Here is a 19,522-nt window from a genome sequence, read left to right as displayed (position 1 = left end):
GTATAATGTATCGTTAGTACTGTTTTTTTAACGCGGTTTTGCAAAGTAATACATGGCTCATCTATCAAAATAAAGACTTGTATTTTTCTGTACATGTTATCGAACTTCTTATTAGTCATTGCACTGAATTGAGAATGTCGACTGAAAAAGCGACAAGCATATCCTTTTCCTCGTGAAGCAAACTTGTTTTATGATAATTTGAAATTTTTATAATTTACTAGTCGATTAGTTGGTTGTCTGGAAGTTAGATCCATTTCAGACACGCAATTCAACCATTTGTAAGGAATTTGTTCATTCAAATATAGTTGTAAAATCACTCTAATCAACCAATTTTTTTTGATGGTTCTTATTTGAGACACCTTTGTCGATTGAGAACCCTTCACAGAAAAGGTTCTCCTAACCCCTGTGGACACAAATATGTTCAAATACCAACCCTTCTGATGTTCAATAGTTTCCCACATGTACTAGGGCTGGGCCATATAGCCCAACATATTTTTTCCTGATATAGGTCATTGCATATCACGATAACGCTATAGCATGTTTTCTGGTTATTTCATAAATAGCGGTGAACCCTTTTTTGTATAGGCTACCTATATAATACTTGACAAAAAAACAGTACTGTTTTCTGATTTTATTAAGACTTTTAGTACAACATTACAGCTATACACCAAGTATGTTTGCATGCATGCACACATCTTGATATAAAAACAAAACCACAATCTTCAAATTATATTTCCTCAAAATATCCCACATCAGATTTTCTAAGAAATTTGAGTTAGTATGTGCTTGTTTATATAGTATTCACAATGTAGATAACATAATTGTATATCACAATATCTCAATACGATTCCATTGAAAGACGATTAATTCTTATATTGAACTATGGCCCAACCATTTCCAACCAAGATGAGAACCAAAGACGACCGGTTAGATGTACACTGGAAGTAAATCTGTCCACTCAGAAGCATGTGTGACTAACTTTTTAAGCAGTTTACAGATCAAAAAGTTGTATAAGTATTGGAAATTTACAACGGGGAAAAAAAACACAGGCACTTGTTTATTATACTTTTATCCACTTTGATCCATAGTATACACACAGAGTAACCTGATTCAAAAGTATTTTAAAACCAAAGCAACAGATTCTCTTAATGGTAAAAGGCAATGAAAGTTGACTTACACCCTGGCCTAGGTGTACATGCTTTGTCTGTCAAAATATGTAATTCCTAGGAAATCAGTCCAGTTGTGTATGAACGTCCACTTCATATGGCTCCTTTCTTTTAACAATTGTTTAATTGGGGGTTAAGGCTCCATGATGTGTCTATTATCAGGAATTAATGAATGGATTGCCAAATTATTTTTTAAGAATTTATATTTTCATATGTTTTGCAATACAAATGTTTCTCTGGTGACACTCATCCATACAATACAATACATACAACCCTTCCCAACCTATAAGGGTTCTTATTATAACCTTTATGCTTTGGCTCAGCTGTGAGCCAGAACGCTAAAGTTATCCTAGCAAGATTAAAAGTCAGTAACATTGTGTATGGTTGTCAAGTGTACATACAGTGGACAACAGTGAATATAATTTGACAGTATGCCTTGATGTTTAACGTCAAGACAAGCCAGCCGTATCACTGTCCAAGAATCGATATCAAGATTTAAGAGATTCATTTCACACATTCATTTAGAATGATGAACAGACAGTTTGACTGGAACTACTTAGGTGTCCGACCTATATATCATGTTTTAACCCTTGTGTTGTCCTTCGGGTCCCAGTGACCCGAAGGACAACACAAGGATTATGTACTTCCGTTTACTTTGTTGAGAATTGCTCTCTAAAACCTGTTTCTTGTAAAGTTTATTTCTAGAACACATTTAAACACAGTTTAAGCTGACCAAAATGCTGTACAAACAAGAACTAAGGTGCTGTATTAACCCTTGTTTAGAGAGCAATTCTCAACAAAGTAAACGGAAGTACATAACCCTTGTGTTGTCCTTCGGGTCACTGGGACCCGAAGAACAACACAAGGGTTAATGGACAACCTGAAGCCAATCAGAATTGAGTATACAGCCAAACCCTGGCATAGACCAAATTAATTCCTTAGCTCTGTTCATTTTAACCCTATTCTTTAAGATTTTTCCTTGGTCTTCCCCTACGCTTCCCAGAGCTGTTACCACTGCTCTGGCTGCTGTACCTCTTTGTCTTTTTTTCTTCAGGATCAAAATCGGAGTCACTATCAGGATGTTTCGCTCTTCCCCTCGATCTCGCGGCGGCCTTTATCGCCTTCTTGCTGCTCTCCTCTTCCTCTTCTGCTGGATCAAAGGATGCGTCACGGTACCTCGGCTCTAACTGACTTTCTTCATCGCTGCATTCTTGTAGATTTCCAGTCTTGGTGTTTGAACACTTGCCTTCTACGAGGTTGCGCGATTCATAGCTCTTAGGCCTTCCTATGGGCCTACCTGTGCTTTTCCTTTTTTTTTTAGGTCTATATATTCCCTCCTCCTCTTCCGTGTCGCCTTCTTCCTCTACATTGTCAAGTCCTGATACTGCACCTCCGTTACTTCCATTATCCTGAACATCGCCAGCGTCACTTGCCCTTTCGTTTATCTTTTCTATATTCTGTTCACGTTCAGAGCTCGATGGGTGGTAACGCTGGACGTGACTCTTCAAGCTCACGTTGTGATTGAAGCTTTTGTCACAGTGCTGACATTTAAAAGGCCTCTCCCCTGTGTGCAGACGCATGTGGGATTTCAGGTGGCTTGGCTGGCTGAAGCCACGTTGGCACACTGAACACTTGAACGGCTTCTCTCCTGTGTGCACCGCCAAGTGTCTCTGGAGATTAAGTGGCCAGAGGAATTCAATCCCACAGAAGTAACACTTCAACTGTGGGGGGCCTCTGTGATCCTCCAGGTGGATTCTGCGTTCCTTATTTTTGGCAAATGTCTCTGAACATTCGGGACATTTATAGGGCTTTCCTTCAGTTAGGTGGATCTGCTCGTGACTGATCTTGTCCACCTTTGTTTTGAATGTAACGTGGCAGTATTTGCACCGATGCTCATAGTTTTCACTGTGGATTCTGCTGTGAGTATTTAGCGTGAACTTGCTAACACATCTCTTACCACAAATATTGCAAGAATAGGGTTTAATTTTGTGCTCACATGTGTGAGGCCTCTGTTTATTAAAAAACTTTCCACACTCTGTGCAGAGCTGACCTTGTTTGGGGACAAGTGGAGGAAAAGCATAATCTTCTTTCTCTTTAGTTTTGTCATCATGGGTATTTTTGAGCATTTTAGCCAGCACCAAATTCTTTGGCTTCCAATCCTCGTCTGAATCCATGTCACCCTGATTACTCGATTCCCCTGATTCAGCCATGGCATCACTTTTGTCATCAATAACAGCAACAATCTCAGGGACTCCTGCGATAGTGCTGGGGTTGTCATCTGTTGACACTGCCTGTAGTACAATGAGAAGAATGGGTATAAATAAAATAAAAAAAATGTTGAACCTGTACAGCAGACTGTTTTAAATTTTACAACTAAAAAAACAAGGTGCGAGCAGATGACGCGTTAGGATTCTAACTAAACAAACAGTCTTCAAAACCCCAAAAAATAGGATGTAGACAATACTTAACAGTGGCGTGTGTTTGTGTGTGTGTGTGTGTGTGTGTGTGTGTGTGGTTTTCTTATAGGCATTTCAGGATTCTTAAGCTACAAAAAGTGTGTCTGGGTATGTTGTAGTATGTCTGATTAAGTCCTACCTGTTGGGTCTCTGGAGTTAGGTCTACTTCTACTACTTCTGTCAGGCATTGGTCTTCAGCTGTTGGGACACTGGTAGTGACTTGGCTTTTCCATTGGTTTCTGTAGTCACACTGAAGGCACTGTTGGTTCAAGATGATGAGCACCCCATGGGTGACCTTCTCCATCTTTACTTTAGAACCACATGACGGGCACTTGTGGCTGAACAACTGGAGGAGGCGTTTTTCATTAACGACATACTTCCCTTTCGTCTGCAGAAGTGATGCTCTAAAAATCAAAGTAAATAGAATATTAAAACACCAACCCGATGTAAAATAAAGTAGTCAAATGAGCAGAATGTTAAGAAAACGTACTTTTCTTTCATCAAATCCAAATTCGTATTTGTTGGTTGCAGCTGACGATATATGGATATAAAAAAACCATCTGAGGAATCAGTTGAGGATGAGACACCTCTTGGGACTGGGCTTCCTTCAGAAGCTGCAAATAAAGTTTAAAGTGTCAGAAAATCCTTCACTTTACTTCTTTTTTAATTACACATTTTTTAAAACATGTTTTACCCGTTGAAGTCAGTCTTGATTCTTCAGGAAAGGAAGTTGGGCCATCACATGTTTTAAGTTGATCATGCTGATAAGCAACTTCTGTGGTTTCCTCAGGCTCCTACACAAAGTAACAAGCAGTAAACGCTTGTAGTTGTAACCAAAAGCAAACAATACATAAAAAAATGTGTTTGGTCGATGTTACAGTACCACATGTTTTGATTTGATATTCAAATGTTTAAGAGCTTTGCCCACAATGTGGATACTTACCAAGTGGATGGTAAATGACTACATTTGCATGTAAATGTGGACAGTGGGACAGCACAGTATCACTATAGGACTAACGTTACTGTGTGGTAGCACTATAGGGCTAAGTCGATAATGGCATATTACGCTCCTCCCACTACAAGCAACATCTGAGGCAACATGTAAGAACACAAAAGGTAGCTTAGCATTACTAGTCAGTTTGCTGATGAAAATATGTGGATCTGCACCTATTTCATATTGAGTGTGTAAAATGAGAGGACATTGCATTCATGTTGCTAATGTTAAGTGTTTACTGTGTTGATATTATGCTTGTTTAAGTAGTGCTGGGCATCCTACTGTACTTTTACTACCTACTGCAGCACTCCTTGACATGGAAATGCTTATAGTATAAATACCTAACTTGTACGTCTCTCTCATATGAGTTTTTATATTAGAGAGAAAAAAAATAAACATTATTACTTGACAATAAAATCATCCATCTTAACTTGATTTGATAAACAAGTAAACACCTAACGTTACTTGTCTATCTGGGGGAAATAGGACGATTCTTGTACATTTACTGTAACGTTACTTGGCAATTGAATGCATCACGTTACTCTTAACCTGATCACCCTAACATGTGTTGGTGTTTGATTCAACGTGAGAATTAACTTCATTCACTTAGTTTGGGGTTTATGTACAAACAACCCAGGATGTAGGCTTCTAACGTTATAGAAGTAACGCAATATCAAACGAAAGCAGCAGCACTGGGTGATAATGTTCAACGGTGACAGACCCTATGATTGGTGCTCTCAAAGCAGCAGACTCACCACACATGTTGGGCTCTGCAGATGTGTCTCAGGTTCCTCTGACTCGGACTTGAGACACAGTGATGGGACAGCATTGGGATTTAACGTTAGCTGGTCCTTGTCAGTAAAACCTGAATGGCTCGGTGACATGTTGTTAAAACAGTCGCCTTTAAAGTGTTCGCTACAAATTCTAATGTCTGTCCAGGACGCTTCTTTAAACCGCTGCATGTTGACTGTAGCGAGAAACTGAACCCACTCCAGTCTCCTCTCTGGGTCCTCCGGTAACTTAAACCGTTGCGCACTGCGACGCCCCGAATCACATCCGACAACGGAGCACATCCTGGATTTAAGTTCTACCCCTAACGTTACAGCTCTGTTACCGTTGTCAGACCGCGTTTTGTAATGCTCATAAAGAATACGGACGGATTAACTTTTAACTATTATCTTCCAACCTCAACAACAGCGCTAAGCTAATTTAGCTAACCGTTGTTGCTACACATAGATTGCTACAGTAGTGTGGTGGCGACTGAATGGGCGGGATTTTACGGATAGGTACGCACGGTTTGTTGTCAGGCGTACACCGGGTCAAAGGCAGGTGTAGGGGATAGACCGTAGACATGCATTTTAGATAAATGAAGTTATCATTAAAGTTATTGTGAACACGATCTTATTCCATCAACAGACACATCAATTCATATGAATTATGTGGTAGTTACTGACTGGGAAATATGATTAATAAACGAGTTTAACGCATATTATAGGTATTAACGTCCCAAAAACATTTTTAAACAGAGTAATGGCTAAGTGCAGGGTGTGGAAAGTATCCAGCAGATGGCGATTTTAAGCTTTTAAATCTTCTGGCTTTGTTGGCAGTAATTGACTTGTAAATGTGATTACAAGTGATATTAAAAATCTCTTCTCATTTTTCAAAATCATTTCATAGTCAAACACGTGGGTAACTGATGGGATTTCTTATATGTGTGCTTTATTAAGATAGCTTTCGTATTACCTTATGACTCATTGTGCATACATGAAAGGTTTTACCACTATAACCTTTATTTACAGTAGGCCTAGGCCCAATCAGGGAAGTCCCATAGATTAATTTCTAATTTACAAGAATTCCTACATACTGAAGAACAATAATGCAAATTACATTATCAATACATAATGCCAAACAGAACATCAAATACAACTTGAAATGTAATTAATAAAGATTAGTAGGCCTATCTCTCATTACTCAGTTAAGACAAAGAAAAAAACATTTCAAAGCATGTCCCTAAAAGAGTGGCGTGTTGTGGATTCTGAAAGTGCTTTATAAATTGTTTTAAGATGTTATAACTAATAAAAGTATTTTATTAGAATAATGCAGAGAGCAAATGTCCCAGTGTCTTAGTTGCACTGCTCTTTGAGTCACCTGGCTATCACCTAAGAAGCAGTTGTAATCTACAGTTTCCTACTATGTTAAATACACACCAAACCCCCCTCAGTTCCCTAGTCATACATTCCCAAAAGATCACCTGCACACCAATGTGTGTGTGTGTGTGTGTGTGTGTGTGTGTGTGTGTGTGTGTGTGTGTGTGTGTGTGTGTGTGTGTGTAAAGCAGTTAACATATCAGCCCCTTCCAAGTCAAAGAACACATGTTTTCCAGGAGGTGGAGCCAATACTGTACAGTTTGTGTCTCAGAGGATCTGTAAGTGTAAATAATAAAAGAGTCAGTGAATTCTGTCTTTTAACTATTTAATGTATGTAGGGGCATTTGACTTCAGGAGTCCAAAACATGCCCATTTATTGACACATTGTGCATCTTGTACATGTCCAGTAAGTAATGCAGGTTATAAGTTTCATAAATGTTTTAATGCAAATTATTTTTTTCTAACAAATGAACAACTTAAGAATACCAAAATGTATAACCTTTAGGACACCTGCTTTCTTTAAAAAGAAAAAATCATAACAGTAGACATCCTGACCTGCCATTACATCTTATAATACTGACTTTTCACTGAAGCCCACATGAGGGACGTGTGGCTGAAATATGTGCTCAGGGTCATGTCTGTGTTTTTAAACAGATGGTCCCTGAACAAACAGGAGTCCCAATCACAACTGCAGCCTTTGCAGCAGGCTTGTGTAGCAGGTGTTGACAAGTTACTCTCCTGTGTCCCTTTGGGCATGTATCACCAATGTCCAAAAACATGCTATGCCTTTACGACAACAGAAAGAAATGATAGGGCTTTGTGGATTTATTTACTTTCCCACTGGGTGTTTGGGGGATGTCTACTTCCTGTTTATCTGACAAGTTATTCCATGTGTCCATTAATCAGAGCTACATATATCTGCCCTGAGGAGGCCACTCGATCAATATCTCATCACACTTACTCAACATTCATTTATATCCTTGTTTTTGTTTGGATGTATGTACATGTGTGTGATAGGTAGCCTATACAGAGCTATTATTTAATCCACAGAAATATGAATTGTAGTTTTCTTTCTTAATGAGTTTTGGCCAGAAATAGTATAAGGCCATATTAGTTACCATACCAAGGTGAGTCGGGGACAATCTGCATTACAAAAACCTCTCTCTTACTTTGATATCATCACTCACCATCAGCATATTTGCTGAATGTGCTGGAACTTCAAAGGCTGATGCTTAATAGGAATGTGCTGTTAAACTGTAAACATTAGGATGGGGCAATAAACCCGTCAGTGCACACAAACACCCAGTGTGAGAAGATCATTTCCACGGTTTACACAGCAACAAACCCATTCCTTTCATGACAGCCGCAGTCAACATCAGGTTCCCATGTGACAGAGCAAAAGAACGGAGAGAAAACTGTTCCAAAAAGTAGATTAAATGTAATTTTCTTGGATGTTTGAGCACAGCAGGAATTTGACCCCTGACTCCCATTTACGGTGTATCCTCCTTCATCATATCAATTCTGGGAAAGAGAGAGAGAGCTGCAGTCGAAACATGTCATTCACAGAGGAATGTTGGCGAGTCTTCACAATGTTGTCAGTCAGTATGCCAGATAAGAGCTCTCAGTTCATAAATAAGATTGATGGCATCTCACATACCACCAGTTCCTGCTCTGTGTTTTCCCATACAAGCTTCTCTGTCAAAATCATCCGCACTATCTCATCAGTCGTATCCTCTCTGCCCAAGTCCAGGCATGCATCCAATTATCAAACCACGCTATGTACAGCAGGATACAACCAACCTTTGCTTGCTCAGGTGTGAATAAGAAATCAAGGCAAATGTTTCAAAGCTGGCACAGAAAATTCACATTAATGGATTACTTAAAAAGAGTGCGTAATGGCTTCGATGCCACTCAGTTATATTAAATCAGGAGCCTTCAGAACAGCTCTGAAATGTAAAAAAAAAAAAAAAAAAAAAAAAAAAAAAAAAAGCTTTGCTTTGGCGTACAGTACAGTATATCCAACAGAGTTCTTGCACACCTTAAAGTCTTATTGACTGGTGTTTAGTATTGAAAGGAACTAGAAAAACAGCACACTGCCAGTCACTCACATAACCCAAACTTTACAGGCCAAAACGTTAAATATATAAAGTGAGTTCATAATAAAGTGAGTTTAAACTAGAGACCACTGGGGATCACACCAACCACCCATCTTAGAACTCAATCTTCATTTTGATCTCAGCTATACACCTGTAAAGTTTTGTGACAGCATGTTGCACGCTTGTGGCGCTAATTGTGGTGACAAAATCTATCCGCAGACAGACAGACAGAGCAGCTAGCAAAGTACCCAAAACGGCCTTTGTGGTAATTCCGCATTCCACTACAATAGGTTTATTTATTTATTTATTATTTGGGCATGATTACACACACACACACACACACACACACACACACACGCACACACACACACACACACACACACACACACACACACACAAGGTGAAAACAATGCCAGTGTTGCTGTTGCTGTCTGTTTTATTATGCAAATACAATAGAAAAGTACACATACCACTGGCCTAACAGCTCCCTTACTAGCAACATTTCAACCTAATACAGTTCTATATGTCTGAGGATGAGTTGTGTTGTGTCGAAACATTGCTAATAAACTTAAATTCCAGCAGGCAGGTACTAATCTATTGTATTCTTGTGATGTTTTGATACTCAGCTTCAATCCCAATGAGCTTTTGTTGATGTGCACACACGACTGCTCTAGCCCACGTTTTATTATTTCTCAACTGCAGTAACAGTAAGAAAGTGTGATGTTGAACTTACAGAAGACATTCACTGTTTTATTTCCTCACTCTACAGGGAGTTGAGAGCACCAAATGAGCAAAAAGCAGTCTCACCACTTATCGCTCCACTCAGCTCTGCATTTATAAACCAAAATGTGTGAAATCTTTTCTACCACAGCCCTATTTTATATTTCACACACATTTTACACGCAGTAGGACAACTGCTGAAACATGGGAGTGAAATGATGACACCATAATGTTCATTGTCATTCTCATTGTCCTGCTGCATTGTGAAGTCTCATTGTCAAACTGGTAAATGTATACGCCCCAAAACTGGTATACGTTGATGACTGTGGCTCTGTTGTATGTGTGTGTGTGTGGTGTGTGTGTGTGTGTGCGCGGGTGGGTGTTTGTGTGTGTGTGTTAGAGAGAAAGATCCATCCTGAAACAGACACCACATAACAGAGCTCTCCATTCTCTCATCTGCATATCCAGTGGCACGTCCTGAAATAGTTCATAAACACCTCTGGGTGTGAGTTAAATCGGCGGCAATAAAAGCATTTAGGAATGCATGTAAGCAAAGGTGGATGGAGGGCACGCAGGTATTTCAAAAGGCATTAGCAACTAATCTGGGAGAAACCTGTCTTTGTCACTTATAGGGTTACGTGTCCTTATGAGAATGTGATCTATGTCAAGCATGCTCTTCATGGCAAGCAGAGAACAAGAGAGCAGGCCACCCGAGAAAGTTGAACCCAAAAGAATGCAGCTCTGGTATTCATTAATGAAGAGCACTTCTCTGTGGTGGAACGAGAGGACAGCAATGAGAACATAGGGTGACAATGAGAAAGAAAGGAGGGCTTAAAAACAGGAAGACAACATTCACCAGAAAAACTATGAGTTTTTTTTTTTTTAACAATTATGAGCATATTTGAGATCATCTTTACGTCAGCAAATAAATAATATGTAGATATTTTTGCGAAGAGCAAAATTAAACTATTCACAAGTCAGTGAGCCCGTCAAAGTATATTAGAATATTTTATTGCTTTATGAAATGTTGCATGAATTCAACTGTAATAACCTTCATATTGTTTGAAGTTCACAGAAATGTCTGTTTAAAGTCAACACTTGGTTGGTTGTGTACAGCTTGACATGACCGTGATTGTCGGCACATAACTTAAACAAACATACATAAAACTCTTTGGCATCCTGCTCAAAGCACTATCATATCTAAAATAACAAGACAAACATCTGTATAAAATATATAATAATAATAATAATAATAATAATAATAATAATAATAATAATAATTAACCTGTTTGTTAGTTCAAAGCTCACAGTAAACAAAAAACCAACATGGTGTAGTTTTCAACTTTTCTCCCACAATGGTGACCAAACCAGCAGAATCACCACATCAGGAAACACACTCACATACTGTAATCACACATGCAAACATACTTTGAGAAGGAAAAAGTCATCAGAAAAACATATGATGAAATCAACACCATGATGCAACACCCTTCCAAAATCACAAACAACACCATGACTATGTCAGTTTGTCTTTTATATATTATGCATCTCACTGTTCACACCCCGCTGTACCGTTGCAGAACCAGCTACTCGGGCGTCAGCAACATGGACAGGGAGAGCATTTAAATCAGCAGTGTTTCATGTGTTATAAGCTTAAATTATTGAACAAAGAGAAGTAATTTGATAAGAACAGATAAGAACCACATGATCGGACATGTTCTTTAGGAGAGAAGGGGAATGGAGGTCACATAGATAACCTTTTATTGACTATTTATCTAGAAGAGCATGAGTCTGAAGTCATTATTTAAAGGGAATGTGGAAACCAGATAAGATAAATATGTAGCTTCCTAATTCACTGGGTTGGTAGAGGAGAAAAACGGGGGTAATAAAGGGCAAGCAAAATTTTATATATATATTTTTTATATAAATATTTTGGCATACACACTCTGAGAACATGTTGCCCAATTACAATCCACAATACTGTCCGAGTACCTCAGAAGATTCATCTTTTATCTCCCAGCCGGGCAGACTGCCTGCAGCTGTCCAGCTCAGTGAGAGGGAGTGAGTCGGAGCACAGCTCTGTCTCTAAAAATGTGAAAACAGTCCTTTTTTTTTGTGCGTTGGCCTCTTTCCACGACATTCTTGCATCCAATATTTAATCCACTCTCTATTCAAAGACTTGCACTCTTCACAGATTCCCAGAATTGCCCCCCACCCCATTCAAAATCAACCTCTCTGTTCTTTAAATGAAGATTTCCACTGCCTCTGACTCCAGCTCATCCAAGCCCCTGAAGGGGTTTAATAGCAACTTCTTAGGCGCCTTGTCTGAAAAAAAGAAATAATGAATAATTATATAAATGCTTTAAGGCTAAAACAGTGGAAAAATGTCCCAGATACAGCTCAGCTATCAATGATTAAAGGTTAACAGCGATTTTCCACTCTCAAACAGACCACTCTGGTAAATATGCTCAGTCAATAGATCCACATTATTTCCTAACCATGCACATTCCTCAAAGCCCACATTATGAACCATGACCTGGACAGATGGTATCTGATTGGCTGGTTAGGCAGCAGCATGGTTAATCAATCTGAACATCCATTAAGCCGAGGTCCAAAACTCCTTTCATGAAGAGTAAACTCAAATGCTGTATTTGTGTGTTTTGTGTAGTGGAGTCTGAGCTCGTGAAGGCTTATTTATTTGTGTGTGCAAATAATTTATCATTCAAATTTTATACTGAGGGCGTTATCGGATGGATTATTGGCCCTCGTAAACAAACACACTCATGCATATTTGATAGATCACTCACCACTGTTGAGCTTAGTTTTGCTGGCAGCCTCTTTGGCTTTTGTTCCCTCCACCTGCCGTTCTAGCGTTCCAGGTTGAGACTGAGAAGAGAACTGATGGCTTGGTAAAGTCTGATCATCTGAAAGACTCTTACCTACAAGAAAACAGGATCTGTCAGAAATGCTTGTAACTCATCGATTATGAAAATTTTAGTGACAAAAATGTTATTTTTAAGCACCTTGCTCCAGATCAAAAGTATATTTGAATGGAACATACAGTGTGTGTGTGTTTGTGTGTGTGTGTGTGTGTGTGTGTGTGTGTGTGTGTGTGTATGTAATGTAAGAAGTACTAGGCTGCTAAGCCTTAGTACCACCCAAATGAATTATTAAAAAAGGCAACATTATGCTCCTCACCTCTACTCCTTGTGTTGCTCATGGTGGTGCTGATGGATGGGGTGGAGGAGGCGGGCCGGAGAGGTGCCCCCGCTGTATTCAGGAGGTTTGTGCGGGGACTTTGTTCGTCCTTCCGTCCTTGGTCCTGATGCAGCCGCTGGTTGAGGATCTTGATCACAGCGTCCTTTTCCAAAATCTGAGCGTAAAGAGCACGGATCCTGTTCTCCATCTCCTGATTCCTGTAGTCGGCAACTGGCAGGTCGTCGTTGAAACTGTTGTTAGAGGAGTGGCAAGGCGAGTGGTTAATGATGGTGGTGTCTCTGCAAAGGAAAAGATAATGTCCTGGGCTTAACTCAAATGAAAATAATACACATGGAAAACGTATATGTAGGATGTTCCAGCAAATGTCAACGATCCTTACCTCTGGGCAGCGGCAGTGGCAGCCACCTCCATTGCAAACTGTCTCATGGTGCTCTCTTCCAGGTACTTCTGCTCCCAGCGCACCATGTCGGCCTCGAGGGCCAGGATTCGCTCCTCGCGCTCATGCAGACGCTCTTGGAGGGAGCTCATGGTCACTCCTGGTGGCTGTGACTGCCTCTGAGGTGGAGAGAGAGAGAGAGAGAGGATTTGAAACAGATGGCAAGAAATACTAAAACTACTTCAGTGATTAAGTACAGAAATCTGACTTTTTGTTAGTTTTCCTAGGAGATGATATTTACCTGTTGGGCCCTCAAACTCCTCAGCTCCTGCTCTAGTCGTGTCCTCAGCTTCATCTCCAGGCTCTCCCTCTTCTCACAGGTGGACTGTAGCTGAGCCAGCGCACTCTGAAGTCTCTCCACCTTCTCCACATAAGCCCTCTTCCTCCTCAACTCCTCCTCAAGCTGGCGACCTCGTCCACGAGCTGCATCCAGGGCCTCCTCGAGTCGCTTTGCCCTCTGGCTCTGCTCCTCCGCCGTGGAACGCAATCGCTCCAGCTCCCGCTCCACGCGCTCCCGCTCAAAGTTCTGCTCCTCATCTGAAGCGAAAGAAAAGCCAAGGTGGGCAGGTTAGTCGCATGTAGATGAATGTGGGCATGATGTTAAAGCAACACCAAAGCACTTTTCCTCTTCGGTCCCCCTACAAGTTGGAAGCGGAATTGTGTCCATTATGTCTCATTCGAACTACAGATCCGCTACCCGATCTGGCAAACTTGCAAAGTGCGGTTATAGCCGATAAAGGCCCGCAAAGCGGATGCAGAAATGCCATTCACCCTGTTACGAGTTGATGAACCACTGAAACGATTTTGAAAACATTATTTTAAGGTACAATCTTTGGTGTTGCTTTAATAGTAGTTTGGACACAAGGGGAAATCATTCCAAATCTGCCTGAAGTTCTTCTCTAACACATATGAGCGTAAATCCATAATTTCTCCCTTGAGTCCAACCACAGTTATAAGTACCAGAGTTGCTACATGGTAGCTAGTGTTCTTCATTTAGCGAAGCACTCCTGGAATGCTGAGAGGAGGAAGGAGGCGGAAGGGGGAGAAAGCTGCCCTATCCCTTTGACCCACATAGCACAAAGCATTCCTCATCAAGGCCATACAAACACCACCACTCTGCTTGAGTCCAGTTCCTTAAACAGACAACATAAATCACACTAACAACAGGTGGGGGAACCTCATTTCTACCACTTCCACTGCTGCTCTGTGATTTGGAGCCCGCTCGTTTCCCTTTGCCAAGAGGTGCATGGATTGAATTCCCTATTATTAAGCCTTCTCGCCAAATAAGCTGAGGTTATGCAAGTGGAATTCCTGCATGCAGGATGCCCTCCTTAGCTACAAAAAGGGCCCCATGCTATGCTACAATCTGATCCAATCAAGCACGTTGATTACAAAAGGAGGATGTAACAGAGAGCCCGGGAGAGGAGTCCAGCCAAACAGAATGACATACTTACTTTGTTCAAGGAGTTTGGCCATGATGTGCTGGTTATGGTCGGCTGCTTCTACTTCTTTTGCAACATGCGTTCTGGCATTTTCCAAATTTTCTGTAACGCAACAAAGTATGGAATTAGACTACATTGTCTGGATCTGATATTATGGTAGATGTGGTATTATGTGTGTGTGTGTGTTTGTGTGTGGCAGTAGTCCATACCTCTAAGGTCTCTGTTAAAATCCTGCAGCCTCCTGATCTCAGCCACTAGCCTCTTCCTCAGTGTCTGCTCCAGATTTTCCCTCTTAGAGCTGCCCTGCATCAGTGTCTCATATGCCTCCGAAATGCGCTGGATCTCCTGCTCCAACTGAAAAAGGGAAGAAAAGAAAAGAAGAGAAGATGGGAGGGTGGGGGGGGGGGCAGGAGCACAGAAAAAGAGAAGGTGGAGAAGAGGATTTTTTGGTTATACACGTACTGTATATATACATATATGTATTATATGGGTACATATGGAACTGTGTGTATACAGTACACTCTGTGTGTGTGTGTGTGTGTGTGGTATAATTGTGAGAAGGAATTCAAGCCTGCACCACTCCCTGTGAGACTGATTTATATCTACATTCCTGAGGGCTGATTGCTCTATAGTTCCAGGTGTGTGATCGCACAGGAGCGCGCACGTACACAACACACCGCAAAGCACAAGTTAACATGCACACACACACGCACGCACACACACAGGTCTGGGAAGGCTGCCAGCGGAGGGAAGGTGTGCATGCCTGTTCCTGGGCTGTGGAAACGGCAAGAAAGACCCACCATTATAGCAGTCACACAGGCATGTTTACTCAGGGCTGCGGCCTGACGGAGAAACTTTCCAACCCCGGCAATTATCATTCTTTAAGGCTGAGAAAAGGCAGTGGCCATGTGACATAACTCCAGCAGAGTGGAGTGGATTTTACAAAGATTGGCTGAGGTGTCAAATGTCTCTAAAGCTGTTGTTCAACCATGTTGAACAAGAAAATGTGTTCATTTCAGGCCTGTTTGGTTTGAGAGTTGATCATAAATGGCAGAACAAATGGCAGCAAACAAGAGCAGAGAATGAGGAAAAACAAAAGAAACCTTTCACTTTTTACACAGCAGCCCACCACCTGCCACGGACCCCCACCCCACCCCCATCAGCTGAGTGCGGGTCACAACCCAATCGACTGCTGTCTGACAAGCCCTAGATTACGCTGAAAATCTATGGCCTCCCTGGAACTAAAACACGCACACTCTCTGGCCTCTACAAGGTCAGCTCCACAATGAAAGGAGTGTGTAAACACAGTAGCAGGCTGTGACCTCCGTTTGTGCCTCCGTGGTATGGAAGGTAGCAGCTGGTAATCTCATCTGTCCCATCCAGATGAGGGAGTGTGCCTGGAGTTGGACGTTGGAGAGACAACTGTTGACTGGGGTTGTGTTTCATAGACAGGTGGCTTGAGATGGAGCATGATGTCTGGCTGTTCAGCAACTAAATAACTGTGGAGTATTTCCCTCTGAACTTGATTTGCATATGTTGTGACAACCCCTAATTTTGTATTGTGTTTAATGGGTAAAGTGAAATCCCCCAAAATGAAATGTAAAGGTGGCTTAAGTATTCTTTCTCCTTCAACAAGATCTGTGAAAGATGTCAGCAGCAATAAATAAAAATAAAATTTTCTCTCCTTACCTTCTGAATACGGCCAGTCTTCTCCCTGTGTGCTTCCAGCTCTTGCCTCAGCCTCTCATTCTCCATCAGCAGCAGCTCCACCTGGTTAGGTTCCTCCAAGCCAACAGAAGGCAGGGTGGTGAATGTGCTGTAGCAGGGGACTTCAGCCGACTGGACATACCTATGAGAGAGACATTGGTGAGTAAAAAAACAAACTCATATCTTAATTGTGCATCTGAATTTGTGGCTGAATCAAACATTTGGGGGCTGCCAGCTAAAGTTACAGGTGTGTGAACTTTATTTTTGAGCAAGGCATCTGAAATATCACTCTACTCCTGTCTATCAGCGAGCAGACAAGATGACTCCAGTCGCTGTAAAGAATGTAAAAGCCTATATGAGGAACATACTTTTGTACAAGCATCCAAGGCAACACAAGCATGTGAAACTATCCTGTTCCACTATGCCAGGCATTACAAACACCTACAGGGTTGGACTTGTTCTCTTTAGGGAGTATTTCAAGAAGCAAATTGGTGCGCAGTAATCGGTATGACTCGCATTGATAAGTATGTGTTTACGCATGTGAAACACAATGACAAGTCCCGGAAGATGATTGAAAGTATGGCTCTAGTTCAAAAACCACACCATAGAATATGATGTAATGTTTAAAAAACATGCACACGCAATCACACACATGATCATGCCCTCTCAAGTTGTCTTTGTACCTGTGCTGCTGTGCCTGCACCGGCTCCTGGATCTGATGAGGGATAAATCCTTGGCCCTGGATGGGGGCTGAGTACTCTGGAGGTGGGCTGCGCTTGTCCAGAGTCTGCCTCGTGCTCTGGAGGACTTGCGGTGCGTAGTATGGAAGTTCAGGATAGCTGTGAGATGTGCTCTTGATGGCCTCTGCTTTAGCAGCTGCATCATTCCTCTCCAGAGATATCTGCATGCAATGCTCACTGAGTGACCGCACATGGCTGCACTTCAGGTCCATCAAATCTGCCTCTTCGTGGAAGGCCCCCTCATGCAGGAGCATGTGAGAGGCCAGATACTGAGAGTGCACCTTGGCCTGCTCATAAGTTGGCAGCTCCTCCCCATGTAGCTGGTAGACTTGGTAGCCACTCTCTGAGTGGTGGTAGTCACCCTGGTGCTCCTGGCCCTGGGGCTCCTGCCTTGCAGAGAGCTGAGGGAACGGAGGGTCCTCCTGGGTGAGACTCTCCAGAGAGGATCGTGGGCTCCTGCCCATGTCGCCTCCACTGCTGGGTCCACTGTTGCTTCCACTGCCTCCACGCAGGGCCTGCTGCTGGATGGCTAATAAGGTGCGGGTGTCTGTGGGGTTTCCATAGCGCAGCTGCTCCTGGATGAGCCGGTGCAGGACCGTGCCAGACGGCTCTTCAGTGGACGACATAATGCTTTGTATACGTTGTTATCTTCTCAAAAGACCTGTTGAGCTCTTATTTTGAAAATATTTAAATAAATCAGCTGTGGACCTGGAACAGAGCAGAATGAGAGAATAAAGTACAATAAGTTAAACATAATTAACAGGAGACAACTAGGTATAGCCTATACATACAAGTCAAGTCGCATACAGAAGAAAGGTTGTGTTTGAGGCATGTAGGCCTTCGCAATAACAACAACAACATTGCAACGTGCACTTGCTACAATGACTTGAATGTGATGTGAACATATCTCCTTTCATATAAAATAAATAAAAGCTCTCTGACTCTGATCAATGTTTGAGCTCGAGTATAATATGACAACAGTGTAGCCTTGCGTCTACTTCCCCAACAGCGACAACACAGAGATGTGGAGACATTTTCCACAGCAGGCAAAAAAAAAAAAAAAAAAAAATGCATGCGCCAAAAATTCCAATCTCACGGGGGAGCAAAAGCGCACAAAACCGCATTGTAAAATAACTTCATCTTTAGTCTTATAGCACAACTGTCGTCATTAAAACACAGTAAATGGCATTTAATTCCCTCAAAACACATTCCATTCCCAGAAATATGAACCAGAAGTTACGATGAAGCTACTTTATACATGTTTGTGCTCCATTTTTCTGTTGTGACAAAGGAAGAAAAAAAAGACGCTCTTCTTACCAGCTCACGCTCTCATCATAACGAAATGCTATTCTTGATCTCGAAGTAAAAACATTCAGAGTAATTCCACTATTTCCATGAGTTTTTTTTCCGAGTCAAACGTGTCTCATGTTCCTCCCCCGGACGGGCTGCCGCGGTCCTCTCTCGCTGTGAAATGACTGTGGAGAGAACAGGCGGCGATAATAAGTAACCGAGGAGGGACTGAGGTCGGAATGCCAGGAATGTAAAACGCGAGGTCCCTCTGGGATCAAAAGCGTAAAACCACACAGGAGGGGGGAGGAGGGAGGCTGCAATGCGCTTTAGCATTACCAATGAGGAGTTAAAAAGAAGTTTAGGATAGGTTATTAGCATTTGAGCTTTGAGAATAAATGCAGTAATGCTCAGCGAAGGGCAATATCTGACTTGTTTTCTGGCACACAATCTCCTTCCCTAGGAGAGTTTTCAGGGGAAGCGTTGGTGCTTGCACCATTTTTGTTTCTCTGAAATGAACTCATTTAGTGGTGGAAGAAGTATTCAGATCATTTAATTAAGTACAAGTTGGAATATCACACTGTAAAAAACAAGTCAAAGTTCTGCATTGAAATTTTAATTAAGTAGACTAAGTAGCCTATCAGTAAAAACATGTAGGAAGTCCTCAATATGCAAATGGACCCTATCAAAGCTTTACGATTATAGCTTTACATACATCTATTCATAAATGAAATGAAATTGTAATTGTAAAATGAATTACAAATTATATTTTATAAACTGCCTGTTTTGCATGTACAATCTTAATCTGAAAAAGTACCTAACTAGTAAATAAGCATAGAGTAGTAAATCACTACAATAATTTTCCCTTATGTAGTGTAAGATAAGATAAGATAGATATGATAAGATACACTTTATTGTCCCGGAAGGGACATTTGTTTTGGACTCTATCCGTTCCGCAGCTTTACAAAGACAACACAAAATACAGAAAATAAGCATCTCTCAACACATACTCTCATGCATGTAAAGTAATATAAAATGGAAATGCTGACCTAAAAGTACAATTTGGTCAAATAAAGTGTTACCTTGGATCTTTATTATTACTGTAATACATT

At 41.3% G+C, this 19,522-nt stretch overlaps 2 protein-coding genes across 2 annotated transcripts; both read right to left on the bottom strand.

Moving 5' to 3' along the window:
- Positions 1–1,978: 1,978 nt before the first annotated feature.
- On the bottom strand, positions 1,979–5,926 carry LOC120568200 (RB-associated KRAB zinc finger protein-like). The gene is made up of 5 exons (XM_039815560.1): positions 5,372–5,926; positions 4,317–4,416; positions 4,113–4,236; positions 3,762–4,026; positions 1,979–3,457 (listed from the first exon to the last, which is right to left on the bottom strand). The coding sequence occupies exons 1-5, from the start codon at positions 5,687–5,689 to the stop codon at positions 2,126–2,128; spliced, it is 2,139 nt and encodes a 712-aa protein (XP_039671494.1). The 5' UTR covers positions 5,690–5,926; the 3' UTR covers positions 1,979–2,125.
- A 5,767-nt stretch (positions 5,927–11,693) lies between these two features.
- Positions 11,694–18,608, bottom strand: amotl2b (angiomotin like 2b). The gene is made up of 10 exons (XM_039816401.1): positions 18,441–18,608; positions 17,067–17,831; positions 16,366–16,525; positions 14,886–15,030; positions 14,689–14,778; positions 13,476–13,771; positions 13,178–13,353; positions 12,778–13,076; positions 12,387–12,518; positions 11,694–11,904 (listed from the first exon to the last, which is right to left on the bottom strand). Exons 2-10 carry the CDS (start codon positions 17,747–17,749, stop codon positions 11,822–11,824), a joined length of 2,064 nt encoding a protein of 687 aa, XP_039672335.1. The 5' UTR covers positions 17,750–17,831; positions 18,441–18,608; the 3' UTR covers positions 11,694–11,821.
- Positions 18,609–19,522: the final 914 nt, after the last annotated feature.

This window comes from Perca fluviatilis, chromosome 11, assembly GCF_010015445.1.
Source record: "Perca fluviatilis chromosome 11, GENO_Pfluv_1.0, whole genome shotgun sequence".
NCBI lineage: Eukaryota > Metazoa > Chordata > Actinopteri > Perciformes > Percidae > Perca > Perca fluviatilis.
Note: the sequence above shows the minus strand (reverse complement) of the source record. Positions and strands in the feature narration are given on the sequence as shown.